A 23,510-nucleotide genomic window follows, 5' to 3' on the forward strand; every position below is an offset into this window, starting at 1 on the left:
CCAGGTTGGGACTGTGGGCTGTGGGGTAGGAAGTCACCTGGCCACAGACCTGAAACAGAGTAAGGAAGGGGAGGCCCAAAAACAAGGGCAAACTGTGGGATTTGATATCCAGCCTGTGGAGAAACCTGGCAACTAAGTCCCTTCTCAATGTGCGCAGACATGAAAAAGCAAAGCCACGGGCCTGGAGCTCAAGTTGAAAAATCCATTTCTTACCCTTGCAGACATTTGACTCCTAGGAGAGCATCGGCAGCTAGCAAAGATCAGCCTCACAGAAATAATTTAGGGGTCAAATGTGCCCTTTGGAGCCACTGTTAATGTCTAACTTCTTGGCAAGAGCCTGAGCTCTGGTCCCAGAGATTGGGAGAGATGGGGACATAAGGCCTCCATAGAGGAGCAAGGTGCAAGGCTGAGAATTTCAGCCGAGAATCGGGTAGGTCATCAGTGTGGCAGTCAGTGTGCCTGACTTTGCCCTTAGCTCTGCATCCAACGGGCTGTGTGATTTCCAGTAGGTCACCTTCTCTCTCTGAGCCATAGTGTCTTTGTCTGTGCCTGAGTGTGGAGCTGACTCCCTTATTCATCGGCCTCTCTCAGAGGTTCCTATGAGCTCCTTAGGGCTGCAACCTTACGTGGGAAGGTCTAGGAAACTGAACCCCCAGCTCCGCTTCTCTTCATCTGGGGACCTTAATGTGTGGGGACCAAGGGCTCTTCTCTGGGCCTTAGTAGTCCCAGCTGGTGTTTCTCCTTCACCACTGGGCCTGGAAACCCAATGAATGCAGTAGGTGTTTACCAGATACCTGGGGACTAAGATAAGGGTGGTATTGTCACCCGCTCCTTTTAGCTTGTAAGAAATCCTTGTTGCCCCTGTGCAACTTGGGTGTCATCTAAAAACAGAGGAGCCCAAGATGAAACAGCAAAGCAAACATCAGATATGTTGTTTGCATAAAACAACAGAAAGAGGGGGAAGGAAAAGCAAAGCCACATCAGGTACAGAAAACCTCAGAAGCCCACCTTTGGCTCAGTGGTTAAAAAAGAAAAGAACGCCACAGGTACCAGTACAGTTCATCCCAGTGACCTGCAGCCTAAGGCGGGGTGTGGGGGAGGGTATAGCAGCCCCATAGGGCGTCTGGAAGAACTGAGTGAGCCCTGTAAGATTCTGCCCTTCCTGTCTCCTTCTGGGTGGCAGAGGAGCTGAGGGTGCTGTCTTTCTTCTCAGATTCCATGCCGCCATTTCTGGACTGTCTGGAAATAAGAACCCATCAGGGATGGAAGAACGGGTGGAGATATTGACTGCAGTTTTCTGGTCAAGTAATGAGTTGTTAATTATAACCCCGTCCTGTTAGAGGCCCCAGTCATCAGAGACACTTGCAAGCTGTACACCAAACCCTCTTAAAATGCTCATCACAAGACATCTTGCTCTAGACCAGGCATTTTCTTCTGGGAGATGGGGAAATCAGGGAAGCAGATGTAGGTGGACCTGACCCTGCTATGAGGCTCTGAGCAAGTAGGGTTATCACTCTGAGTAATATCCTCATGGCTTAAAAAATGGGAAAGATGAAGCTGGAGAGACAGCTTGGTCAGTACAGTACCTGCCAGGAAAGTAGGAAGACCGGGTTTGGGTTCCCAGAATCCACATATAAAAACTTGGGCGTACAGAGGTCAGATGGGTGTCCATGGTCCATGCTGTCACCAGATGCCATGTGGAAGTCTATGATCCCTGTTCTTACTGACTATAAGGGACAAGAAAGCCTCTTCTGCAGTGGTATTAGTGACAGCTGACTCACAGTTGAGAGAGAGTGACAGACAACCCCCATCCCCCAAAAGTAAAAACCTAGACCGGAAGCCATCAAAGAGAGAATTCTTAAACATTGTGATAAGGAGGCTGGTTAGCTTCCACGACTGATGGCTTCTGGTGGGGATGCTGGTGTGGAAGGACTCTCTTTTCTTTAAGGGACTGGCCATAGGGAATGTGACCATGCTCCAGTAACTATACGGACAACACAATTTGAACTCTTTTTTTTTTTTTTTGGTTCTTTCTTTACCTCTTTCATTCTTTATTTTTTTCTTCTGGTTTCTTTCTTTCTTTCTTTCTTTCTTTCTTTCTTTCTTTCTTTCTCTCTTTCTTTCTTTCTTTCTTTCTTTCTTTCTTTTTCAGGGGAAGGCCTTAAAGGTAGGAGACAGACCTGGGAGGGCTGGGAAGTAAGGGACAAGAGGAGGGGAAACTTGGGCATGGCGGCCTATGTAATTTCAGCACTGAAGAAGTGGGGTGCATTCTAAGACATTCTAAGATCCTTGAAGCGCATCCATCCACCAGCCCAGCCCAGACTAATCAATGAGCTTACAGTTTCAGTGAAAGGTGCTACCTTATAAAGTAACGATGAAGAGTCATAGAAGAAAGATACCTGATATCCATCGCTGTCCTGACCACACATGTGCATACATGAGCATGCTCTATCACACAAGCACATATATCACACACTCAGCACAACACATATACACACTTTCCCCAAAATTGGGAAAATGGGGTAACCGTGACTTCCTGCATTGTTGAGTGTGGCATGAAACAGTCCTAAAGGGTCTGGCATACCATCTGCCCTTCATAAGTATGAACTAGAGTTGTCTATAAGATATCCTACCAATGTCTCCGGTCTAAGAAAGGCTGTCAGAGGTCGGGGAGGGGATAGGAATGGGAATGTAGTTCATTAAGTCTTAGAGTGTTTGCCTAGCATACAAGGAGTCCTAGGTTTGACTCTCAGCCCTGAGTAAACCAGGCATGGTGGCTCACGTATCTGTCATCCAGCACTCAGGTAATAACAAGAGGATTAGAAGTTGTTGGTCATACTGGACTACATAGTGAATTTTAGGCCAGCCTGGGCTACATGAGACCCTATTAAAAACAAAAACAAACAAACAAACAAACAAAAAACTAGAAGAGGAGAAGAATGGGCAGAAGGGAGGAGGAGAAGCAGTAGAGAGGAGGGAACATCCCCAGGGTTTTTCACGTTTCACATCCCACCCCACCCTACTCTACCTTCACCCTCTGAAAGGCTAGAGCTCTAGCCTACAGCTGAGCTCAAGGTCAGAGGCCACACTGGCGGGTGGAAACATTTGTCAGTAAAAATAGACACTTGCAAGGAGGGTGATACAATGTGATTAACTTTCAGATACAGGCAATTATTTTGAAAACAACTCCTTGGGGTCTGTCAGGAAGCACAGTATTAACCTCTTATTTTAGAAGCAGGAGCTGCTTCCATGAAATTAAAAGGCAGGAAGATGGGGCAAGAGGGAGCCTAGTCTCTCAGAATTTCATCTCGGGGGTGGGAAAGGTCCTCCCTTTAGTGTGCAGAGGACACGTCAGAATTCTGCTCCAGGACGCAGTTCTCTGTGCCCAGGGCCACCTGTTGAGATTCCTCCATGTTGGCAGCCATCCACCATGTGCTCCTGGACCACATGAAGATGCCATGGAAACAGACAATCCTGTCACTGGTCTGCTGGGTCCAGGGAACAGCAACCACAGGAGCCCAGAGGTGGTCTGAGTGGCACCTATTCCTCTCTGCTATCATCCTGATCTTTGGTCTGGTGGGGAGCCAGGGCATCTAGGTCAAAGTCCAGAAGAGAAACTGGACAGGCAGGTCCATCTGCTTCACTGCTGAGAGCCAGGGAGATTGTTTGAGCTGACTTTGGAGTCTTCTGTGTTTGGACACAGGGATTCCCAAGCTTTTGGCTTCTTTGGGTCATGCTAGATAAAGAACTGTCTGAGTCACTCAGTAAGTGTTGGAGGTGTCCAGCCTACCACCCAAGAGTGTAATGTGGCCATGGGGCCATGGTAGGATACCCCTGGCAGAGATGTAAGGCTGTCCTGAGGCATTGTAGGAATCTTGGTTGAGTCTTTGGGCACCGGGAGGTCAGGGCATTCAGAGAACTGAGAACAGCTTATTGGTTAAGGTCCCTGGTAAGTACACAGAACCACAGAGATAAAATGCAGCCAGCCCAGGTAAACAGCTAGAACAGGAGCTGGCGACGGGCACAAGCGTGTCCTCTGACAAGGGCAGGGTGAAATCCTTCCCTCTGACGTCTTTCCTTTCTCGACCTTCTTGGCAAGGGCTAAGTGGTTGCTGGAAGGCCTCTTCTGGCTCATTGACCTCCTTCTCTCATGAAGGCATTGCTGGTGGGCAGCCAGTGGGCATAGATGGGAAAAAGAGGAAGGCCCAGGCAGCCGCAGAGACGGGAAAGTCTTGGCTGATGAGAAAGGATTGAGAAAGAACACAAGTAGGGAGTGGTCCTTCTAGGACCATACAGACTCCTGTACTGAATGACCAGTCTTGTCCACAGCCTACTAGGGGTGGACAGTTTTGTTTTGATAGGGGAGTCTATCTTCAAGACAGACAGTCTGGTAGAGAGAGGCTTCACTGGGTAATGGAGGAGAAAGAACATGAACATGAGATCTGAGCAAGCATGAGAAGGAAGCTGGCTTGCACAACTACTTTGGTCATTCTGGCCTTTCCTTTCTCCCTAGTACCCAAGGATAGCTTTGTATCCTGATGCTGAGCGCTCAATAACACTCAGAGGTTCCAGCCCTGTGTCTCCTGGCATGTGCTGAGGGGCAGTCCACATGTGGACAGGCAGGTCTGTATCCTGAGAGTTTCTGGAGCAATATCACCAAGGGGAGGCCAGGGCCCAGGCTGGAGACTGGGGTGTCACAGAACAGGCCTGGGTCACTTCTGTGCCCCAGATGGGATTGGAGGTGTTCTGATCCTTCAGGCAGCCAGACAGGAGGAACCAGAAAATGCAGAAGAGACTCAGAACAGTAGCATTGCTCTCTCCTCTAATCGGTCTTGTCCTGAGTGTATGTCACATGCCCCCAGCTCCTTGTGGGTGGCAGTGGGACAGCCTTGCGTCCTTTCTCTGCAGATAGTTGGGCCCCATGGTCTGAAGTAAATGACACTACGAGGCTGTGAGACCCAGGCCAGGAGTGGCAGGGCTAATATGTACCCTGAGTGTCACAAGAAAGGAGCACTGTCCCCAGTGCCAAAAGAGCAGGTGTCCTGAGGTTAGAGTCAATTCTGTCACGTCCTGATTGGGTGACCTTTGGGAAGTCTCTCTAGGTTTCTGAACCCTCTTTACCTGGACAATGATGGGGAATAATAGGAGATGTTGTGCAGTGAGCAGCCTGCAACCACTAAAGCTCAAACAGGGGGCCCTGCTACTTTCGTGGGTATCGGCCGTCCTCTCTGCCCCACGCTAAGCTCAGCAGTCACTCACACTGTCTCTTCCACGAGGACTTCCATAATGAGCCAGTTGGAGCTCTGTCCTCCAGCTAGCCAGCAGAGAGAAAGACCACGGGGATTTTCCAGTCCTCTGCAGACTGGCATGTGGTCCCGGCAGCGGCACCCCGTGATTCACCTTGCTAGTCTGACAAACACTGGGATCAGTCTAGACCCAGTTCAAGGAGATGAGTTTATTGACAACTTGCTTGGGTGTCACAGCAAGGACAAATTCCCATCTAAGTTTCTAAATAGTCATTCTCGATTTTTGGACTTAGCACGCTGTGGGCTGGTATCAAACAATTTGCCCTTGGCAACTCTGCCCAAACTGGTCCTAAGCATGCTTGGAGTAGCAAGCTCTGCTCTGAGATGCACCTGGGGGCTACAATTTTCACCATCAAGGCCGGAATCATTGTGTGTGCCTTGTGTCTTCTCTTCAGCTCTGCTATAGGGACCTGAGTTAGAGAGCATCTCTGGTGTGGAGCCAGGAGGAAACTGTGTGGATTACTCTGACAGGGAAGTGCCGGCACACTCTGGCTTCTTCCTTCTTGTTCTTTAGCAGCAGAATCCCTAACTAAAACATGTGTCAACCTGTCCCTTGTCACTGAGATGAGAGGAAGCCTAAGCATAGTCAGTGGGTCTCAGTGCCGCAGAGAGGCCAAAGAAGTTTTTCCTTTATCGTGGGTTCATCTAAAGCTACCATGGCCCGCATGTAGTGGTTCTGCCAATTGGCTGAGACTCAGTCTAGATAAAAGAGGCAAAGCCCCGAGCCCAGGACCCTGTTCTGACCTGTGCTGTCTGCCACTGAGCTTCAGTCACACCAACAATCCATCTTTCCTCATCTTTCTGGCCTTCTGTAGCATCCCACCCAGGAAGAGCTTGGAGGAGCTGGTTGGAAGAGGGTTAGCTAGCCAGGTAGGGGTAGCCACCAGTCCTCTGATCGCAACTTGAAGCCACAAAAGGGGATGACTGGTTCACGAGCTGTTGATGGACAGAGAGCAGCCAGAGCGTCCTGGGTATAGAAGGCTCTTTCCTTGTGTGGTTTCTTTTTCCCCCAAGGACCTCCATTGTCTCCCTTCCTCCTCCTAATGAGCAGACAGGTGAGTACCTTCAGAATAGGGCTGGCCAAGGCCACTATTGCTGGCATTTGGTGTTAGTAGTTTTGATGTTTGTTTGGTGTGTGTGCGTGTATTGAAGCCAGAAGACAACCCTAGGTATTATCATTGGGTCTGGAGCTCACCAATTAGGCTAAACTGGGCTGACCATCAGTCTCTAGGGATTTGCATGTTTCCAACTCCTCAGCACTGAATTCTGAGTGTGCATCACATGTAACATTTGTATGTGGGTTCTAGAGACCAGACTTGGGGACCTCATGCCTCACTTTACCAACCAGGTAATCGCTGACATGGGACAACAGTTCTTGGCCGTGGGAGCTGCCTTGGACACTGGGATGTTCAGCACCTCGGGCCTCTACTGGCTATGTGCCAGTCACTCTTCCCTCTGATTGCTGCCACGCATCACCTAGTTGAGAACCATAGACAAGGCCACTGCCTGTCCCATGATTATTCCTAATTTCTGCTCAGTGAGCCTTGGTCCAGCAGCCACTAGCTCGTGCTCCCGAGTGACCTTGGCAGGCAGCTGCTCACCCGCAACATCCAGTTGCTGAAGCTCTAGGCTTTCTATCATAGACCCACTTGCCAGCTGCCAAGCAGTCTCCTTCTTCCTTCCCAGACGACTCAAAATCATGTCTGAAGTGCTTCTCCTCCAGGGGCAAGCTTCTGCCACCACATGGCGACCGCCAACTTCACACTTGTCTCTGTGCAGCCAATCAGGAGCCCCCAGGGTATGTGGGGGGGGGCATCACCTGGAGGGCTGATGTCTCCAAAGCTGTCCTGACACCTGGAATTTGGCTTCTGCCTCCTTGAGGAAACGTATCAGCATCCAGGGATCACACACAGCCCATAGCTTCCAGTTCCCCAACTGGGAGCAGGATTAGAGCCCAGTGCAGGCTCCATGCATCTGTGAGAATCAATCTACGTTCTACCTAAATAACTCTTGTCATCCTGGTCCCATAAGGGACCCTGCTCCCATGTTCTTACTGCATGCTGCAGCTCTAGCTATGACTTACAGGTGAAGAGGCAAAAAGAAACCTGTACCTACTTGGATGCATCAGGCTTAGAAAAGGGCTCAGGGAACAAGCCGTCTTGCTAAGATCAGAGAACGGCTTCCATCCTAGTGCCTCCAGTTGCTAGGGTAACAGCCATGAGCAAACTCTGTTCACACCAGTTTGACATTTGTACACAGTGGAGAAGTGGTAGGGGCTCCAGCTTGAGATGGGGTGAGATTACATGAGTATCTTGGGCAGCAATGTGCTATTTCTGTGAGGAAGCGCTATGGCCATGACAACTCTGATGAAGGAAAACATTTAACTGCTCCTTGCTTTCAAAGGCTTAGTCCATGGTCATCGTTGTGGGAAACATGGTGGTATGCATGCAGACACACTGCTGGAAAGTAGCTAACTCTTCATCCTGACCCACAGGGAGCAGACAGAAAGAAAGACAGTGGCCCTGGCCTGAGCATTTGGAACCCAAAGCCCACCCCTAGTGACATACTTCCTCCAAGAAGGCCACAATCACTGTCAAGTAGTGCCACTCCCTAATGACTAAGCATTCAAATCTATGAACCTATGGGGGCTACTCCTATTCATACCACAGCAATGAGAAACAGTACCACCGAGGCTGTTAATGGGTAAGTCTTCAGTGAAACCAGGTAATAGAAAGGCAAGGAAGGAGGCCAGAGGCCTACAGTGGACAAACAAGTCACCGAGGCTATCAGAGAACAAGTCATACCATCCTAGCTAGTTAATCGTCAGCTTGACACAAGTTAGGGTTATTTGGAAGGGAGAATCTTTTTTTTTTTTTAATAGCTCTGGCTGTCCTGGAACTCACTCTGTAGACCAGGTTGGCCTCGAACTCAGAAATCCACCTGCCTCTGCCTCCCAAGTGCTGGGATTAAAGGTGTGCGCCACCACTGCCCGGCCCTGGAAGGGAGAATCTCAATGGAGAAAATGCCACCAAAAGGTTGGCCTACAGGCAGGTTTTCATGATATTGCCTTAATAACAGCCCATATGAAAGGGCCCAACCATTGTAGGCGATGACAACCCTGGGTAGTGAGTGGCTCTGTATAAGAAAGCAGGCTGAGCAAGCCATGAAGAACAAGCCAGTAAGCCGCACTCCTCCATGGCCTCTGCTTGAGTTCCTTCCCTGACTTTCCTGATGCACAACTGTAACATTAAATAAGCCCTTTCTTCCCCAACTTGCTTCTGGTGATGATGGAGCGACACATTAGAAACCCTAACTAAGACTCGCTTAGGGCAGTGAGTGAGTGACAGGCAGATTTGGGATGGGTGTTTTAGTTACTGTCCTTCTCAGTGTGACCAAATAACTGACAAAAACAACAGAAGGAGGAAGGGTTGGTTTTGGCTCGCAGTTCAGGGGAGCACAGTCCATCACAGAAGGAGAAGCAGGGTGGTCCACGGCCCTGACCAAGAAGCAGAGAGAGGGGCTTGCCCACAGTCAGCCCATTTTCTCCTCCCCCTAACCCCTTCATTCACTGTCAGACTTCAGACCGTAGGATGCTGTCACCCATATTCAGGGTGGGTTTTTCCTCCTCGTTGATTGAGATTTAGCCTCTCTCTGGAAATTCCCTCAAAGAGACATCCAAAGGTGTGCCTTGTTTTGTTTCTTTCTCTTCTGGGGTTCTGATGGTTGCTTTTTCAAGACAGAGTGTCTCTGGGCAACAGGGCTAGCTATCCTGGGACTTACTCTGTAGTCTAGACATCATTGTATTTCTTAACCCAATCAGGCCTGTAGTGGAAATTAACCATCATCATGGGGATTAGATATAGGTACCACTCCATGTCCTCATGTCCAAGGCCATCTAGTCCACATTCAGGGTGACACACACTTTTGTAGGTGACCACAGCTCCTGGGAACAGACTGGTGATGGAGGGTGATGGGCAGGAGACCAGGCAGGGGCACTTCTGGTATGGAAGAAGCACCCAGCAGGGAGGAAGCCCATCACTGAAGAGCTAGCCAGCCCCTTGGCCCCTTGTTATTCAGTATGCGCTGACTCATCAAATCTTTCCAAGAGCTTCTGGGTGTAGATATTTCATTCTAACTAGTCCCATCTAGAGACAGGGGAAAAGACTGGGAGATCAGTGGTTTTCTCAAGGTTACACACATGGGCCTGGGCAGTAAGGTGTCCCACTGTGGATCTCCCCTGAGTTAGAGGTTGGGTTTGGGCTTTCCTGGGAGTCTTGGAGCTAGAGCATATTCATACCTGGAGAACAAGTGTTCTATTCATTTCACACTTGTGGAAACTGAGGCTGGGCAGCAACTTGTCCACTGTCCCAGACCAAGTCTCTCCAAACCACACTCCAGGTGTCCAAACACCTTCACCAGGGTGTACCTTTCCTGAGCTCAGCTCTCAGGCTGACCCAAGGCGGGCATGCTGTGCAGGAAGCCAGAACAAGAGAAGGGACCCACACCACCAGGAAGAGAGAAGGAAGGGAGAAATAAGGAGATGTCACAATGTCTTGGTGGAGCTGGACACAGTGGCGCATGCCTGGAATCTCAGCACAAGGAGGATGAGGCAGAAGGATTGCCAAGAGAGTCAAGGCCAGTCTAGGGTACAGAGCGAGTTCCTAGGCTAGAGTGAGATCTTGTCCCAGAAAACAAAAGGGAGAAAAAGAAGAAAAGGAAGGAAGGAAGGAAGGAAGGAAGGAAGGAAGGAAGGAAGGAAGGAAGGAAGGAAGAGACAGAAGGAGGGAGGAAGAGAAGGGAGGAGAGAGGAAGGGAGAGAGGGGAAGGGTTGAAAAAGTCATTGTGGAAATTATCACACGACCCTTTGGATCAAGGGGGTAGAAAGAGAAAATCAAACTGTCTTATTCATTCATTCATTCATTCATTCATTCATTCCCCATGTCTCCCAATTCATTGAGGATATCAAAACAGCCACAGACCCTATCCCAGGAGCTTACAGCCCTAGCAGACATACTCCAGTACTCTCCAAGGCCATGTGTAAAATCCACTGCCCAATGAGAGGAGCTGGGGTAAGGACAGGTCCAGTTCCACTGTGAGGCCTCCATGAGGGGAGGAAAAGAAGTGAGGCAGGAGCAAGGGTAGGGATTGGGGAGGGCACATGGGAGCTTAGGACCCAGGGAGACAGTCTGGAGGTGGGGAACACCCAGGCCTGCACCCCCTTGAGTGTAGGCAGGAGATTTTCCCGTCCGTTTTTTTCTTCTCTGTACAACAGCAATTTAACCTAATTAAATGCAACAATACATTATTTCTTGTCTGCCTGCAATAATCTTTCACTGCTCACCCACTCTGGGGCGGGTTGTAGAGAGACAGGCTCTTTACCTAGAGATGGGGACAGGTTGTGACCGTCAACAGAGATCATTGGAGGGGACCTGGTCTGGGGCACGGGTGGGGTTGGGGCGGGGAGGGGAGAAAGGATTGTGTAGGGAAAAGCAGGAAGGCTGAGAAAGGACATGGGGTACTGTTGCATTCTGTCCTTAGTCTGGCATTGCCCTGACTCATCATTTGGGCACCTCTGTGGATCCAAAGAAGCAAAGATGTCCCCTCCGCGTCTCAGCCGGGCTGTGTAGAGCTTGTGGTCCTCACCAACACTGACTCCTCTGCTTGACGCTTGTGAGCCTGTGGAGTCCACAAAGTTGCCTGTGGAGTCCCTTGTTACCCTCAGAATCCCCTGTCCAGGTTCAGTTAGCCCGCAACTGCACATGAGTCTGTGGTAGCAGAGATGAGGCTCGAAGGGCTAGTTGCACATGTCCTGTTTCTGCAAGCTGGATGCCAGCATTTCAGAGCACTAGGGGAGTCAGCCTGGGTAAGGAACCTGCTTTATGAGCTGTGTGCTCCCTTTCACATCTTGGCTTATTCCCCTCCCCCTTCCTAAACAGAGTACTGATCAAAGCAGTCAGAGTAGCCGGAGGAGGGCTGCAGAGACAGCTCAATGGGTAAAGCACCTACTCCATACACGTGAGAACCTGAGTTCAGATCTCTAGTCACCATGTCAAAAAGCCTTGGGATTCCAGCCCTGGGAGGCAGAGACAAGCAGATCCTCAGGGCTCACTGGCCAGCCAGCTTATCCTAACAGCAAGCTGCTCCAGATTCAATGGGAGACACCGTCTCAAGAAATAATGTGAAAGCGATTGGAGAAGACACTAATGTTAACCTCTGACCACCACGTGAGCATGCATAGACACATGCACCCACATGCACATGTGCACAGTATCACACACAGAAACATGCATGAGGAGGAGGGATGTCAAAAGCAAACAAGGGGCAGAGCTGGGATTTTGATCTCACTAGGGAGTCGGGGCTTTGGGGGTCCACTAACCAGGGTTCCCACGTTCTCCTGAGCTCAGTTCTATCAAGATCCAATGGGTCCGCCTCAAGTATCCGATCTGGCTTCCAATTTCCTTTCAGGCCTCAGTTTTCACACCTGCAAATGATAGCACTGATCAGATCCAGTTGTCTGCTGCCCAGAAATCCGTGTTGGCTCTCCTGGCCTCCTGGATCCATCTCCACTTAGTGTCTGAGTCCTCCAACTCTGACTAGCTTGAGTCTCCCCAGGTCAAGAATGTTTCTCTTCCTGACTGTGTCCCCCTTCATAGGCTCTCCTCCCTCCAGAAACCCATTCATGGTCATGCAGTGCAGCCCCTTCCCTGTACTCAGTTACACTCTTTGTCGTCATGAGGTGTGTGTGTGTGTGTGTGTGTACATGTGTGATATTGTCCTGGTGATTTCTGTCTCTGAATTGTGTGGTGTGTGTGTGTGTACATGTATGTGTGCATGTGTGTGCGTGCGCACACATATTATGCTCACCTGGTGCTTTCTGCTTCTGAATTCCTTTATTCTTCTACAAATCAAGTTCTGAGCTTTGGACTCCATGAACATAGAACCTCAGCTTAGCAAGGGCTTGCAAAATAAGCAAGGTAAACAACAAACCGCCATTCTTTTAGGCTGAAACCCCTTCCCAGATACATGCTTACAGAGAGGGGCAGACCATGAGTAAGGTAGCGAGGGCATGGGGCAGGGTCAGCCTCATGCATGTTATACCAAGCCTGCCCTCAAAAGCTAAGGAGGAAGCCGGGCGTGGTGGTGCACACCTTTAATCCCAGCACTTGGGAGGCAGAGGCAGGAGGATTTCTGAGTTCGAGACCAGCCTGGTCTACAGAGTGAGTTCCAAGACAGCCAAGGCTACACAGAAAAAACCTGTCTCAGGGAAAAAATAGCTAAGGAGGATTCTGAGTCCCAGAGGGGGCAGAGAGTGAGAATGGCTCTGCTGGCCTCATATTCCAGAAGCTTTCCTCTATTGGTCCCTAGAAGGTCCACCTCCCAACTTCACTGTTCTTGCTTCACATAAAAGGAAGTTACATGTGAAAGGCCAGCCACTCACTCAGTAAGAACAGCACTCTGAGCTCTAGGAGGGTGAAGAAAAAGGGCCCAGTGCAGTGCCCTGAGGTTGTCACACCTGCCCTGGAGCTCACCTCCCAGGATGATTCTGGAAAGGAAGGCAGATCCCTCCCTTGATTCTTCAGAAACTTTGAGGAGGTGGGGGTGGCCTTGGCTGCTTCCAGGCCACCTCTCCCTCCCTCCTGTGGTAACGGTTAATAATCATGGAATCGTCCCATCAAAGAAGATTGTACTTTGTGCCTCAAAGACCAAATGGAGCTTCAGGAAGGCGGTTATTTGTGGTCTCTAATAAGCATTTTCGGGGTGTGATTAACCTTTATGCCAAAGTCACAGTGCGAACTGGGGTGGTGGCTCAGACTGTGCTGGCCTGGGGGGCAGGGCTCTGGAGCTGGAGCAGGCAGCTGTCAGGCTCAGCCCTCCCACCAGCCCTCCAGAGACATCTTACCACTTTCCTTGCTTCTCTATGGCTCCCTTCCCTCTCCCACTGTGGGTGCCCTGTGCTTGCCAAGGCCTGACATCCGTTGCGCAGCTTCTCGAAGGCAGGTGACCTCTTTGAATAGCAGGGTGGCCTTGTCCTTCTCAGACTAGACCTTCAAGGCTTGCCGAGGTTTAGCAGTGAGACAGAAGTTTTGTTTGGGGTCCGGGGCTGGCAGGCTGGGGTACAGGCCCAACCATTGACCAGTGAGTGAAGTATGCCAGCTCGTTTACAGCATTTTAGCTTCTCTGCTAGCCAGAAAACTGCAAGTTTCAACCAAAGGACATGCAGGAGCTGGACATAGCCCCCCTACACATTTGTAGCAGATGTGCAGCTTGGTCTTCATGTGGGTTCCCTAACAGTTAGTGCAGGGGCTGTCTCTGGCTCTGTGGCCTGACATTGGATCCCCTTCTCCTAGCTTGATCAGGCCTCAGCAGGAGAGGATGCACCTAGTCCTGCTGGGATTAGATGTCCCAGGATGGAGTGCTCTCCAAAGGGGGCTTCCTTTTCTCTGAAGAGAAGGGGAGGGGTAAGAGGAGAGGGACTTGTAAGAGCAGGACTGGGAGGAGAAGAGGGAGGGGGCTGCGATTGGAATGTAAAGTGAATTAAAAAAAATAAATTATTGGGGGAAAAAAGGAAAACAGCAAGTTTCATGAGATACTGAAAAATTGTTTTTTCAAAACTAGTTGTCGGGGCCTGGGAGAATGACTCTGTCTGTGAGAGACCTTGCTTGTTACATAAGTGTGAGGGCCTGAGTTTGAACCTCAATACCCTAGTAAGATGTTGCAAATGACTGCTCATGTTTGTAACCCCAGCATTAGGGGACAGAGCCCAGGAACTCACTGGTCAGCCAGACTCACTAAAGATCAGCTCTGTGGCAGAATCTTTACCTGCGCCCCCTCCTGCCCTGTGTGTGCTTCCCGGACAAACCCTGTCTCTGAGAAATAAGGGAGAGAGAAATAGAGGACGGGTTCTTCTATTTCTTCTTCCTCTGAACTCCACTTTCATGTGCTGCACACACTCATGGGCATGCAACACACACATACACACACACACATGCCTACATGCACACGCACATACACACTGCACAAAGTTTAAAAAGTAGTTCTGAATACACAGCCAGTGTCCAGTGCTAAGGCTGAAAGGAGAAAACAGGGTAGACACAAAGGGAGTAGTGGTTCTCAGGCTACATGCACTTTGTTCTGATTTAAGAAGACCCAGATCTGGTTGTATGGATGCCTGGGCCTTGTGGAGTAGAGGCAGTGACAAACTGTCCTGGAAAAAAAAGATTTAAAAAAAGAAAAAATATTTATAAAAACCATTCCACAATTAATTACAGGGTATTCACACTGGCCACCACTCCCAGTGTGTTTGTGGAGCTCAGATTAAGAATTCCCAGTCTTGCTAGGTGTGGTGGCGCACTTGGGAGACAGAAACAGGAGGATGTCTGTGAGTTCAAGGCCAGCCTGGTCTACAAAGCAAGTTACAGGACAGCCAGGGCTACACAGAAAAACCCTGTCCCACCCCCACCCCCCAAAATTCCCAGTTTAAGCTGATCATGGTGGTACACACCTTTAATCCTTGAGCCTGGGAGACTGAGACAGGGGAATTTTGAGTTTGGGGCCAGCCTTGACTGCTTAGAGAACCTTGCTACAAACAAACAAACAAATCTTCATTAAGAGGACATTAGCCTGGAAAGTTTGGGAGCCTTTGGCTGCCAGCAGAGCCTTCTCCTGCTGATGGAGAGGGGAAGCTGAGGTGACGGTGGGAGAGATCCACAGTCTGCAAGAGGGAAACACTTGGCCTTTTATGGAAGTAGGATTTCAGAATTAGCTGGAAGCTTTTATAAACCTCCACAGAGCAGGAGGGGGCGCAGGTAAAGATTCTGCCACAGAGCTGACCTTTTGGAGAGGAAAGACCAGCTTAGGAATTTTAAGAAGTGTTTGCCTTTGCATAATGCAGCCCAGGTCCTCTGTGAGCAGAAAACAGCTCTATGACCAAGCAGATCCAAGACAGACAGACAGACAGACAGACAAGAAACAGGGTTCAAGGTCAGCTGAGCCCTTTGCCCTGTGGCATTTGGTTCTTCCCCCCCCCACCCCCTCAAATCTGGGTTTCTGCTCTAATGAACTCCAGGACATTAAAATGTGTGAATAAGAGCTTCCGGTCCTCGAATTCCTCATCTAATTAGAGCTGGGTTGAGTGTGTGCAGTAATGAGCTGGCTTTCGCACACTCCGGACTACCCCAAGGCCTCCACTGGGAACATCCCTAACACAAGCAGGGTATGGGGGCGTACTGAGGGCACACCAAAAGGGTATACTGAGTCATTTTGCTTTTAGAGTGCTAAGGAGGGGTTTTGGCTCTAAGGACAGCTGAGTCACCGGGTGCTGGACAAGGTTAGAAGAGACAAAGACTGTGTAGGCAAAGGTGGACCAGAAGAGGAGGGGCTGTGTGGCGAGAAAGGATGCAGGGTAGGTAGATGGGAATGGGGTATGATGTGTCTTCAAGGGGAAGCTGAAAGATGGAAGCATGATTTAAGTATTAAATTGATAAGGCTAGGAGTCAGGCAGTGGGCTGATATTGTCCAATAGGGTTCAAAGTTTATATTTAACTTGCCTATGACTGAAATGAGATTGATTGACTGATTAACTATTGATTGCTTGCTTGCTTGGTTGATTTGTGTGTATGCGTTAGGAGGTGAAGGAGAACAGGATTTTCTATCAGGGACCTCTCTCCCCAGCAGCCATTACACATCTCTGGGGAGAGCACAGAGCCTGGGTCCCTGCTGACTCTGAGTGAGCTACTGCAGAGCTTTGTCAAAAGGACACTGCCCTCTGCTTAGCTGTCAAGAGCCACCCGCGAGCCCCTTGGCTTCCTCTTCTCTCCACTTCTGCCTTTGCATTTGGAAAATGAGGCTAATGATATTTCGTCACCTCTCTGGAGATTGAAACTTAATTACTGATTAATAAAGTGTGGGAAGTTGCTTGGGGCCAGGGCAGCAATTGGCTTTATCCTAACCACCACCAAGGCCCTGGAGTGAGTTTACTATCCCCAGGGCTGATGGCAGAGCAGCTCTGAACCTGCACAGGAATGGTGGGACTGGGGACGATTGAAGAATCTGAAGCTGTGTCAGCAAAGAGAGTCCTAGAGCGAGATGGAGGGAGGATGCTTGAGGTGAGGGAGTGAATTAGAAAAAGCCCACTAAAGACTTGGGCAGACACCAAGGGGGACAATGTGACTCTGTAAGTCACCAGGATTTAGGGGTGATCCTTGTGGGGACTAGGTCCAAGCTCTGGTCAGGAATACAAATGCGTGGTGGGAAAGAAGGCAGCAGACTGCCTTTGTCATCAACCTCTGACAGAAGGGAGAAGTAGGTATTGTTGAGGCTGGGGGATTGCTGGATGGGAAGAGATAGGGACATTTCTATCAGGGGAACACAGAAAACTAGCTTCAGAAGGGAGACAGATGGACAAATGGATAGTCACACAAAGAGAGAATCAGCCACAATCAAATTAAAGAAACGAGGGTTCCATTTTGCTTCTAAAGCTGGGTATACTGTTCCTTTTTGATAATCCTCTCAAGCCTAGGGCTTGCAAAGAGGGGAACAGGAGAGAGTGGAGTGCTGTGTGAAGAACACATCCAGGGTTGCCATCCAACCTCGGGGTTCTTCTCCCACATGAAGGAGATGATGCATGTGGTAGTGCCCCTCCCCTATCCCCACTTGCTTCTGGGCCCCCTTGCAAAAGGAACCCCCAACAGACACAACTCCGACCCCTGTCTCTACCTCGATAGACCAGATAACAACCACTGAGTTCAAGTCAATCTGCATGTCCTCATTGAGCACCTATTGTATAGCCACAACACAGCATCATTCCGAACTTAGTTGCCAAATTCAAGCACAATACACGTTCTCAAACACAGGGGACAGATGAACTTGCTTAAGGGTGCAGACACTGTGATCCAGATCGGTCACACAGCCCACCCTCCCAGACTCTAACCTTAGAGACAGCAGTAACCTAAGAAAGGTATCATCGTGGTTGAGGCTGTCCCTTCAAAAGGAGACAGCCTTCCAGTCATAGGGCCACACTGCTCCCACCCCAAAAGGGCTGTGATCCTGGAGTCAGAGTGACACAGAGCCCTCAATGGGGTTAAAGGACAAAGGCCTTCTCTAGAATCTTCCCAGATCATTTCTTCAGTGCCTCCGTTTCTCTATCTGCAATCGTCATACCCATGCTGGCCCCAGGGAGAATTACGCTGTCGTAGATATCACAGTACATCAGAGGAGTTTGCCACATGAGGAAGGGGAGGTAGAAGGTTGGGTGCAAATGTGTGTACATGCCTTTGTAGGGACCTGGTTGGACATGTGGAGATGGCCAGAGACAAACACCAGCTTCCATCCCCAGCTCTCTGTGAACCGGGCAATTTCAAACATTCAGGAGGGCACCAGGAGACTGGGAAAGGGGAGGATGCTGGGCAGAGGAGGAGGGGCAAGAGTCATCAGGTCAGACAGCTGAGCACCCCTAACAGTGTCCTGTACCCCTTATCCCCACAGGCCCTTCTCCTTCTGGGGCTGAACCCCGTCTCCACCTCCCTCCAGGATCAGCAGTGTGAGAGCCTGTCCCTGGCCAGCAATGTCTCTGGTGAGTTGCCCCTGCCCCTTACCTCTCAGGATGCCAGGTTCTCCCAGGGCCTCCTTCCTTGGCGTGGTCTGTATTGAAAAGGAAGGAGCTGGAGTCCTGAGTGAACAAGGAATGAGGTTAGCAAGCAGCCTTGGCTGTGGGCACAGGAGTCACAGCGATGTGTCACATGCTCACCATCCCATGGGCAACAGGGGAGGGTCCCCCAGACCCTGCTACTGGGCTGTGAGTTGGGAACATTGACAAAGGACAAAGATGGCTGCTGTTGCTACACGAGCTGGGGTATAAGGCTCCATGCTGCCAGCACAAGAGCTTCAAGATGTCACCCACTGGACACCTCAGGCAACTGAGGCAACAGAGGAACACTAAGTGCTGAAGTTCGAGTTGCAGAGGCAACCTGGCTCCCTCTAGGTTTGTCACACCTCCCCAATAGAAAATGCTAGAAGAATGCACCAAGGCCATTGATGAAGGGCTTCTATGCAGTTATTTTATCCCCAGTGAGCTAAAAGCCTGATGGGGAAACTGAGGCACGAACGAGTTTCATAAACTTCCCAGGATGTCACCATCAGTGATAGCAGGGTCTGGACCCAAAGCTCGGTCTTCCAAACCCCAAGGCCAAGCCTCCTCTCATTCCGGGCATGGCCCCGGGGATGGCTGGTGTCAGACAGGATGCAGTGGAGACTCTTTTTTGCTCTTCTTGCATCCACCTCAGATGCATCAGATCCCATGTATGTCACCAGAGGAGCCAAGAGGGTCTCCCAGTCTCACCCTGGTTCCCCAGGACTGTGAGCCAGAGGGCAGAAGAGCAGCCAGTGGAGAAACGGTCTCAAGAGTATAAAGGAGGCCGGAGGAATTCATTTCTAAAGCTGGGCCTGGTGGGAGCAGCATCCAAATGCTGACCCCTGACCCCTCAGAGAGGTGGGGGAGGGAAGGGAGGGCTGGACCTGCAGGAACCAACTGTGTCCTGTACTGACTCCTAGTCGGGCTCACTTGCACCCCAAACTATGGGGCTCAGGACTGGTACCCACAGGAAGACCATACCCTAGGCTTCTTCGGTCCTTCCTTTGCCCAAATGGAGGGAGGGGGAAATCCATGAGGTTAAATGCACTGAATTTTGAAGATCTGTTTCACAAACTGCAGAGTGCACATAACTACTGGGACTAACCATGGGTGGCTTTTTAAAAGCACTTAACTATAGAGCCAGGAAGAAGAGAAAAATGCACGCTACCAATCGCTTGGCTACTATGAGGGAGGTATTGGGAGGCCAGGACAGGGGCAGGGCAAATCTAAGAAGCCTTTCTGAAGGAGAGGGTTTTTTTTTTTTTAAGTGAGCCTAGAGGCAGAGCAATCAGTGAACACCAACGGGTAAGTTTGGCAGGAGAACTCACCAGGGTAAGAGAGGCACTTGCCCTCTCAGCCTTGGACTACCCACTGGCAGAATTGAGCAGGAAGAGCATTATTCTCAGCCTGTGGGCAGTTGCAGAACCAGGAGGGAGGGAGAGAGGGAGGGAGGGAGGGAGGGAGGGAGGGAGGGAGGGAGGGAGGGAGGGTGGATGCCTGGAGGAAAGGTCTCCATCTCTCCTTTCTACCCCAGGCCAAGTCAGGCTCCATTAACTTGCTTGTGTTCTAGAGAAATGACACCCTGGAGCCACACAGGTGTCACCTGTCCTTGGAGGCAGCAGGCTGTGATGAATGGTGTTCATTCCTCCGTGATTTGTACTGGATGCCCCACCCCCATCCCAGCCTGCCTGGCCTCATAGGATGCAATCCATCAACCCTCACAACGGCCTCCGATACAGCCATTTGTCATCTGATGCTGAGACCAACCCAGACCGATGGGCATTGGCAGAGACAGATGGTGAGGGTGGGGCAAAGGGCCCGGGACAGATGGATGGACGTCTGGCTGAAGTGGCTGGCACTATGCTGAAACCTTTGGGGGCCTTGCACACACTTCATGCCAGAAAGCAAGGAGGGGTTAGGTTCCCATGGCCAAGGCCCCATCATGTGACAGATTACAGAGTTGGCTCCTTATAAAATCATGGCATGAGTATGTCTATGCCAGGAAGAAATAGAATTACGGACTAATAACATCACAGACAAGTGGAATCAGAGCTCACAAGGACCTGGGGTCACCGGCTCCTCTTCCTGTTGTTAAGGTGGCAATGACTAACAACTGCTATAATAATAGCTAGCGTGTGTGGATCTCCATTTGCGTTGGGCTCCGCTCTAAGTGCTCGGCCTCTTTCAGTCATCATAGTGGAGTCAGCGAGGATTTTTGTCTTTGCTTTAAGGAAAAGGAACCTTAGACTTAGAGAGGTTGAGTAACTCACTGGAGCACACAGTTATCAAACACTGGCCTCAAGAGCTGAGCCAACTGGACACTGATTTCAAATTTAGTACATTATGTGGTCACTTAAGAGACTTGTCATACCCATGACCCAGTGTCCTCAGTTACTTAGAGCTGCAGTGTCACCCCTGAAGTTTACCTTGCACATACTGAGCCTTCATATAGCCCTATAGCTTCTTCAGCACCTACTATGTGCTGGGACCTCTACTAGGTATTGAGTGTAAAACTCAAGAGTGTTCAGAGCCACAAAACAGGAGGTCTCATAGGCTCCAACCTACTCTCTTGGTGTTTCCCCAGAGACACTTTTTTTTTCCTTTTTTGATGTTTTGAGACAGGGTTTCTCTGTGTAGCCCTGACTGTCTTTGGAACTTGCTCTATAGACCAGGCTGGCCTCAAACTCAGAAACCCACCTGCCTCAAGAAACCTACCTTTGTCCTGCCTTTCTTTACAGCTTAACCTAAGGTGACAAGCCTGTCTGCCAGCCTGTGTGCCTTTCTCCATGTCATGTCACCCAAACAAACCCATTACCCCTTCATCCCATGGCACCAGCTTCCCACTGGCAGGGGTGCCTGTGTCCGAGGCTGCCCTGGCTCCTGGCTGCTCCCCCAGGGAGCCCCAGAGTTCTTCTCCCTGTCTCATGCCAGATGGGTAAATGGATTTCCTAGCTGCAGGGGGATGCCAGATCCTCACACCCTTTGTGATTCGCCCAGAAGCACATGATGGAAGACCCCCTCCTCACACCTGGGCAGGAGCATTACCTACAGTGGAAGGGTCCTGTGAACACCCTTGGGCACTGATCTTGATAGGAAGGGAAGTGTGTGGACAATTTAACAGACGAAATCAGTGTCCAACTGTACACAAGCCATAACTAGGCCACCCTTGAAAGAGTCCTTATCTGTAAACTGAGTGACCCAGTGACAAGTGACAACCCTGGATACCTCAGCAATCACCTCCTGGGGACCTTCGAACTGGCTACTCCCTCTCTCCCATGTATGCACGTGACTTCCTCTCTCCAAGTCTGTAATTAAACAGTGCTTTAGAGAAATCCCAAATTAAAGTAGCACCCCGTCCGTCATCATCTCCGTACATTGCTTGTAACATTTCGCACTGGATAGCACATGCTTGCCTGCTTGCTCACTGTGTCTCCCAGTAGGGTGAAAGCCCCCTCGGGGCCAGACATCTATTTTATTCATTTTTCTGTCCCCAGTTCACCCCACTTCTTGGGTGAGTTAAGTATTTGAATTTTTGTTTTGTTTTTGTTAAGAGAGGGAGAGAACATGAGAGAGGGTAGGGAGGGGGGAGGATCTGAGAGGAGTTGGAGGAGGGAAAAATAATACCAAAATATATTCTGTGGAAAGAAGAATCATTTTAAAAGCCTCCGGTGTTCTTCCCTGTCCATTCAGCCGGCGGCTGACCAGGAAGGGGCTCGTAGGTAGTTGGCTGGCTCTGTCTGTCTCTGTCTCTCTGTCTCGTGGGGGGGGGGGTGTGAGAGACAGACAGAGACAGAGACAGACAGAGAGAGGGGTTAAAAATTTAAAGTAATCCAGGCTTCCGCAGCCTAGGCTTTGAGATCCTTGAGTGCTTCAGGCTAGGACATGAGAATTCCTATGCTCTGAAATCGGTCTCTGCACCTGCTTCTCAAGGCATTCCTCTGCCCTTCCGGGCTTTAGCCTCAGCATATTCTTTATTCTTTTTGTCCCAGTCTCCGTAACACACTCCAAACTCGGTTTGTTCTTTTGCTTGCTTTGTCTTTTCCCCTCCTCAGAGTGATGTGGCGGGTGGCAAAGCGCCCTTCACAATGCCTGGAAACATTCACGCCGGCCCCTTCCCTCCTATGTCTTATGGGTCCCCTTCAGAGACCCTGTCTGTCTACTGGATCCCCAGGGACCCTGCTCTCTTTCCCAGGCGTGGTCCTCAGGGTGAGCAGCAAACGCTGGTCAAGCCGAAGGTTACTGGACAGCGGGGACCCCAGTGGGGTGGTCTGGGGACTGGCGGTGTGCTGGGCAGCGCTGTTGGAGGCCCTGACATGCCGCCTGCTCCCTGCTGGGTCTGTGCCCTCCTTCCTTTCATTTTTCCGGCCCCTGGAGCTCCTAGCGGTGGACTGAAACCCTAGTGCCAATTCAGCAGCTAAGTGCATCAGTGGAGCCCGGCCGCAGCTCCTGATTGGCCCCCATACGCTTGACTCCGCCCTCCCCCGCACTGCCCCACCCACAGGTCCCAGTGTGGATGCTCTCTGAAAGAAGCTGGTGCCTTTGTTGCCTACCCGTTCGTTCCACCTCTCTTCTCCAGTCTTGCAGCTTTTCAAAGATTTTGATGCTCCAGGATTTTCTGAGCTTTTAATATAAAGGTCGCTATATCCCCGTTGTCACTTCAGAAGCTTTCTGTGAGCGTCGGGGACAGGCGCAAGGAACATGGCGCAGAGAGGAGGGAGCACCAGCCAGATATTGGCAAAAGGCAGATGCCGGCCAGAGACCTCTGTGGAGCAGTGGAAGCTTATGGCTGGCCTCAGAAGCCCAGGGTTCAAAATCTACCCCGCCTCTTGGGTCGACCCCTGTGCATTCCTGAGCCTTCAGTGTTCCTTCTCTTTAAAGCAGGGAGTTAGCGTCCAAATGGGCAGGTGGTGTAAGACCAGAATAGATTTTAGGTTATTTAAGGGAAGACCCTAGGACATTCGCCATTCTGCTTCGCCCACCATCACATGGGTCCTGCTCCTCCCTGGATGAGCAGTGGGCGGAGTCAGAGCTCTAAATAGGGTCTTTAAAATGGGGGACATTGAGGGATGGCGTTTCCGGCGGGAGACTCCTTCAGGTGGAGCCTCACTGCTCTAGCTGGTCTTGATATCAAATGGTGCTAACTGCCCTTAGGTCCTTTCTGCCTCTAGCCTTCGAGAAGTGTATTGGGGGACTGTTAAAAGTAAGGAAATAGGCAGGTGCTTCTGTCTTTGGCAGAAGGTATGTTAGGCGTTTCCTTCCCTGGACCCTGACAGCAGTGCATTTAACCTCCACGGTGCTGGGCGAATGCATGAGCCCCTCTGAAGAAAGCGTCCTTGCCAACAGCAGGAGATCTGAAGCCAGCCCGGACTGTCTTTCTTTGCTCTGCTCTGGAACTCAGTCTCCCAAGTGCTGTAGTAGCGAATTTGCGCTCCTGTATTGGCTGAGCTGATATTCCTGCTGAGGTTTTGCTTTTTCTGCCTTTACTGGGACTGAGGATAGACAGAACTCCAGAGAGGTTTCTGTCTACCTGGGACCTTGCTTTTTTTTTTTTTTTTTTTTTTTTCTCACTGTTGTCT

At 50.4% G+C, this 23,510-nt stretch overlaps 1 protein-coding gene and 1 long non-coding RNA gene across 9 annotated transcripts in view; one reads left to right on the forward strand and one right to left on the reverse strand.

Annotated features, from left to right (window-relative positions):
• Crhr1 (corticotropin releasing hormone receptor 1) overlaps nt 1-23,510 on the forward strand; it is a 45,061-nt gene that overhangs the window by 5,269 nt on the left and 16,282 nt on the right. For all 7 annotated transcript variants that reach the window (XR_001779869.2, XR_001779870.2, XR_001779871.2 and 4 more), the window contains exon 2: nt 17,790-17,877. Coding sequence is in view for 2 of the 7 variants with exons in the window: in NM_007762.5 (NP_031788.1) it covers nt 17,790-17,877 (88 nt within the window). In the remaining 5 variants the exon portion in view is untranslated. The remainder of the gene's footprint in view (nt 1-17,789; nt 17,878-23,510) is intronic.
• On the reverse strand, nt 1,338-22,992 carry Gm35469. Of its 2 annotated transcripts, XR_389072.3 has the most exons (4): nt 22,485-22,992; nt 17,900-17,973; nt 11,683-11,787; nt 1,338-10,982 (listed from the first exon to the last, which is right to left on the reverse strand). It is a non-coding gene; the product is annotated as a predicted gene, 35469 (long non-coding RNA). The 2 variants fall into 2 exon arrangements; XR_389071.3 differs by lacking the exons at nt 17,900-17,973; nt 22,485-22,992 and adding an exon at nt 12,171-12,504.

This window comes from Mus musculus, chromosome 11, assembly GCF_000001635.26.
Source record: "Mus musculus strain C57BL/6J chromosome 11, GRCm38.p6 C57BL/6J".
NCBI lineage: Eukaryota > Metazoa > Chordata > Mammalia > Rodentia > Muridae > Mus > Mus musculus.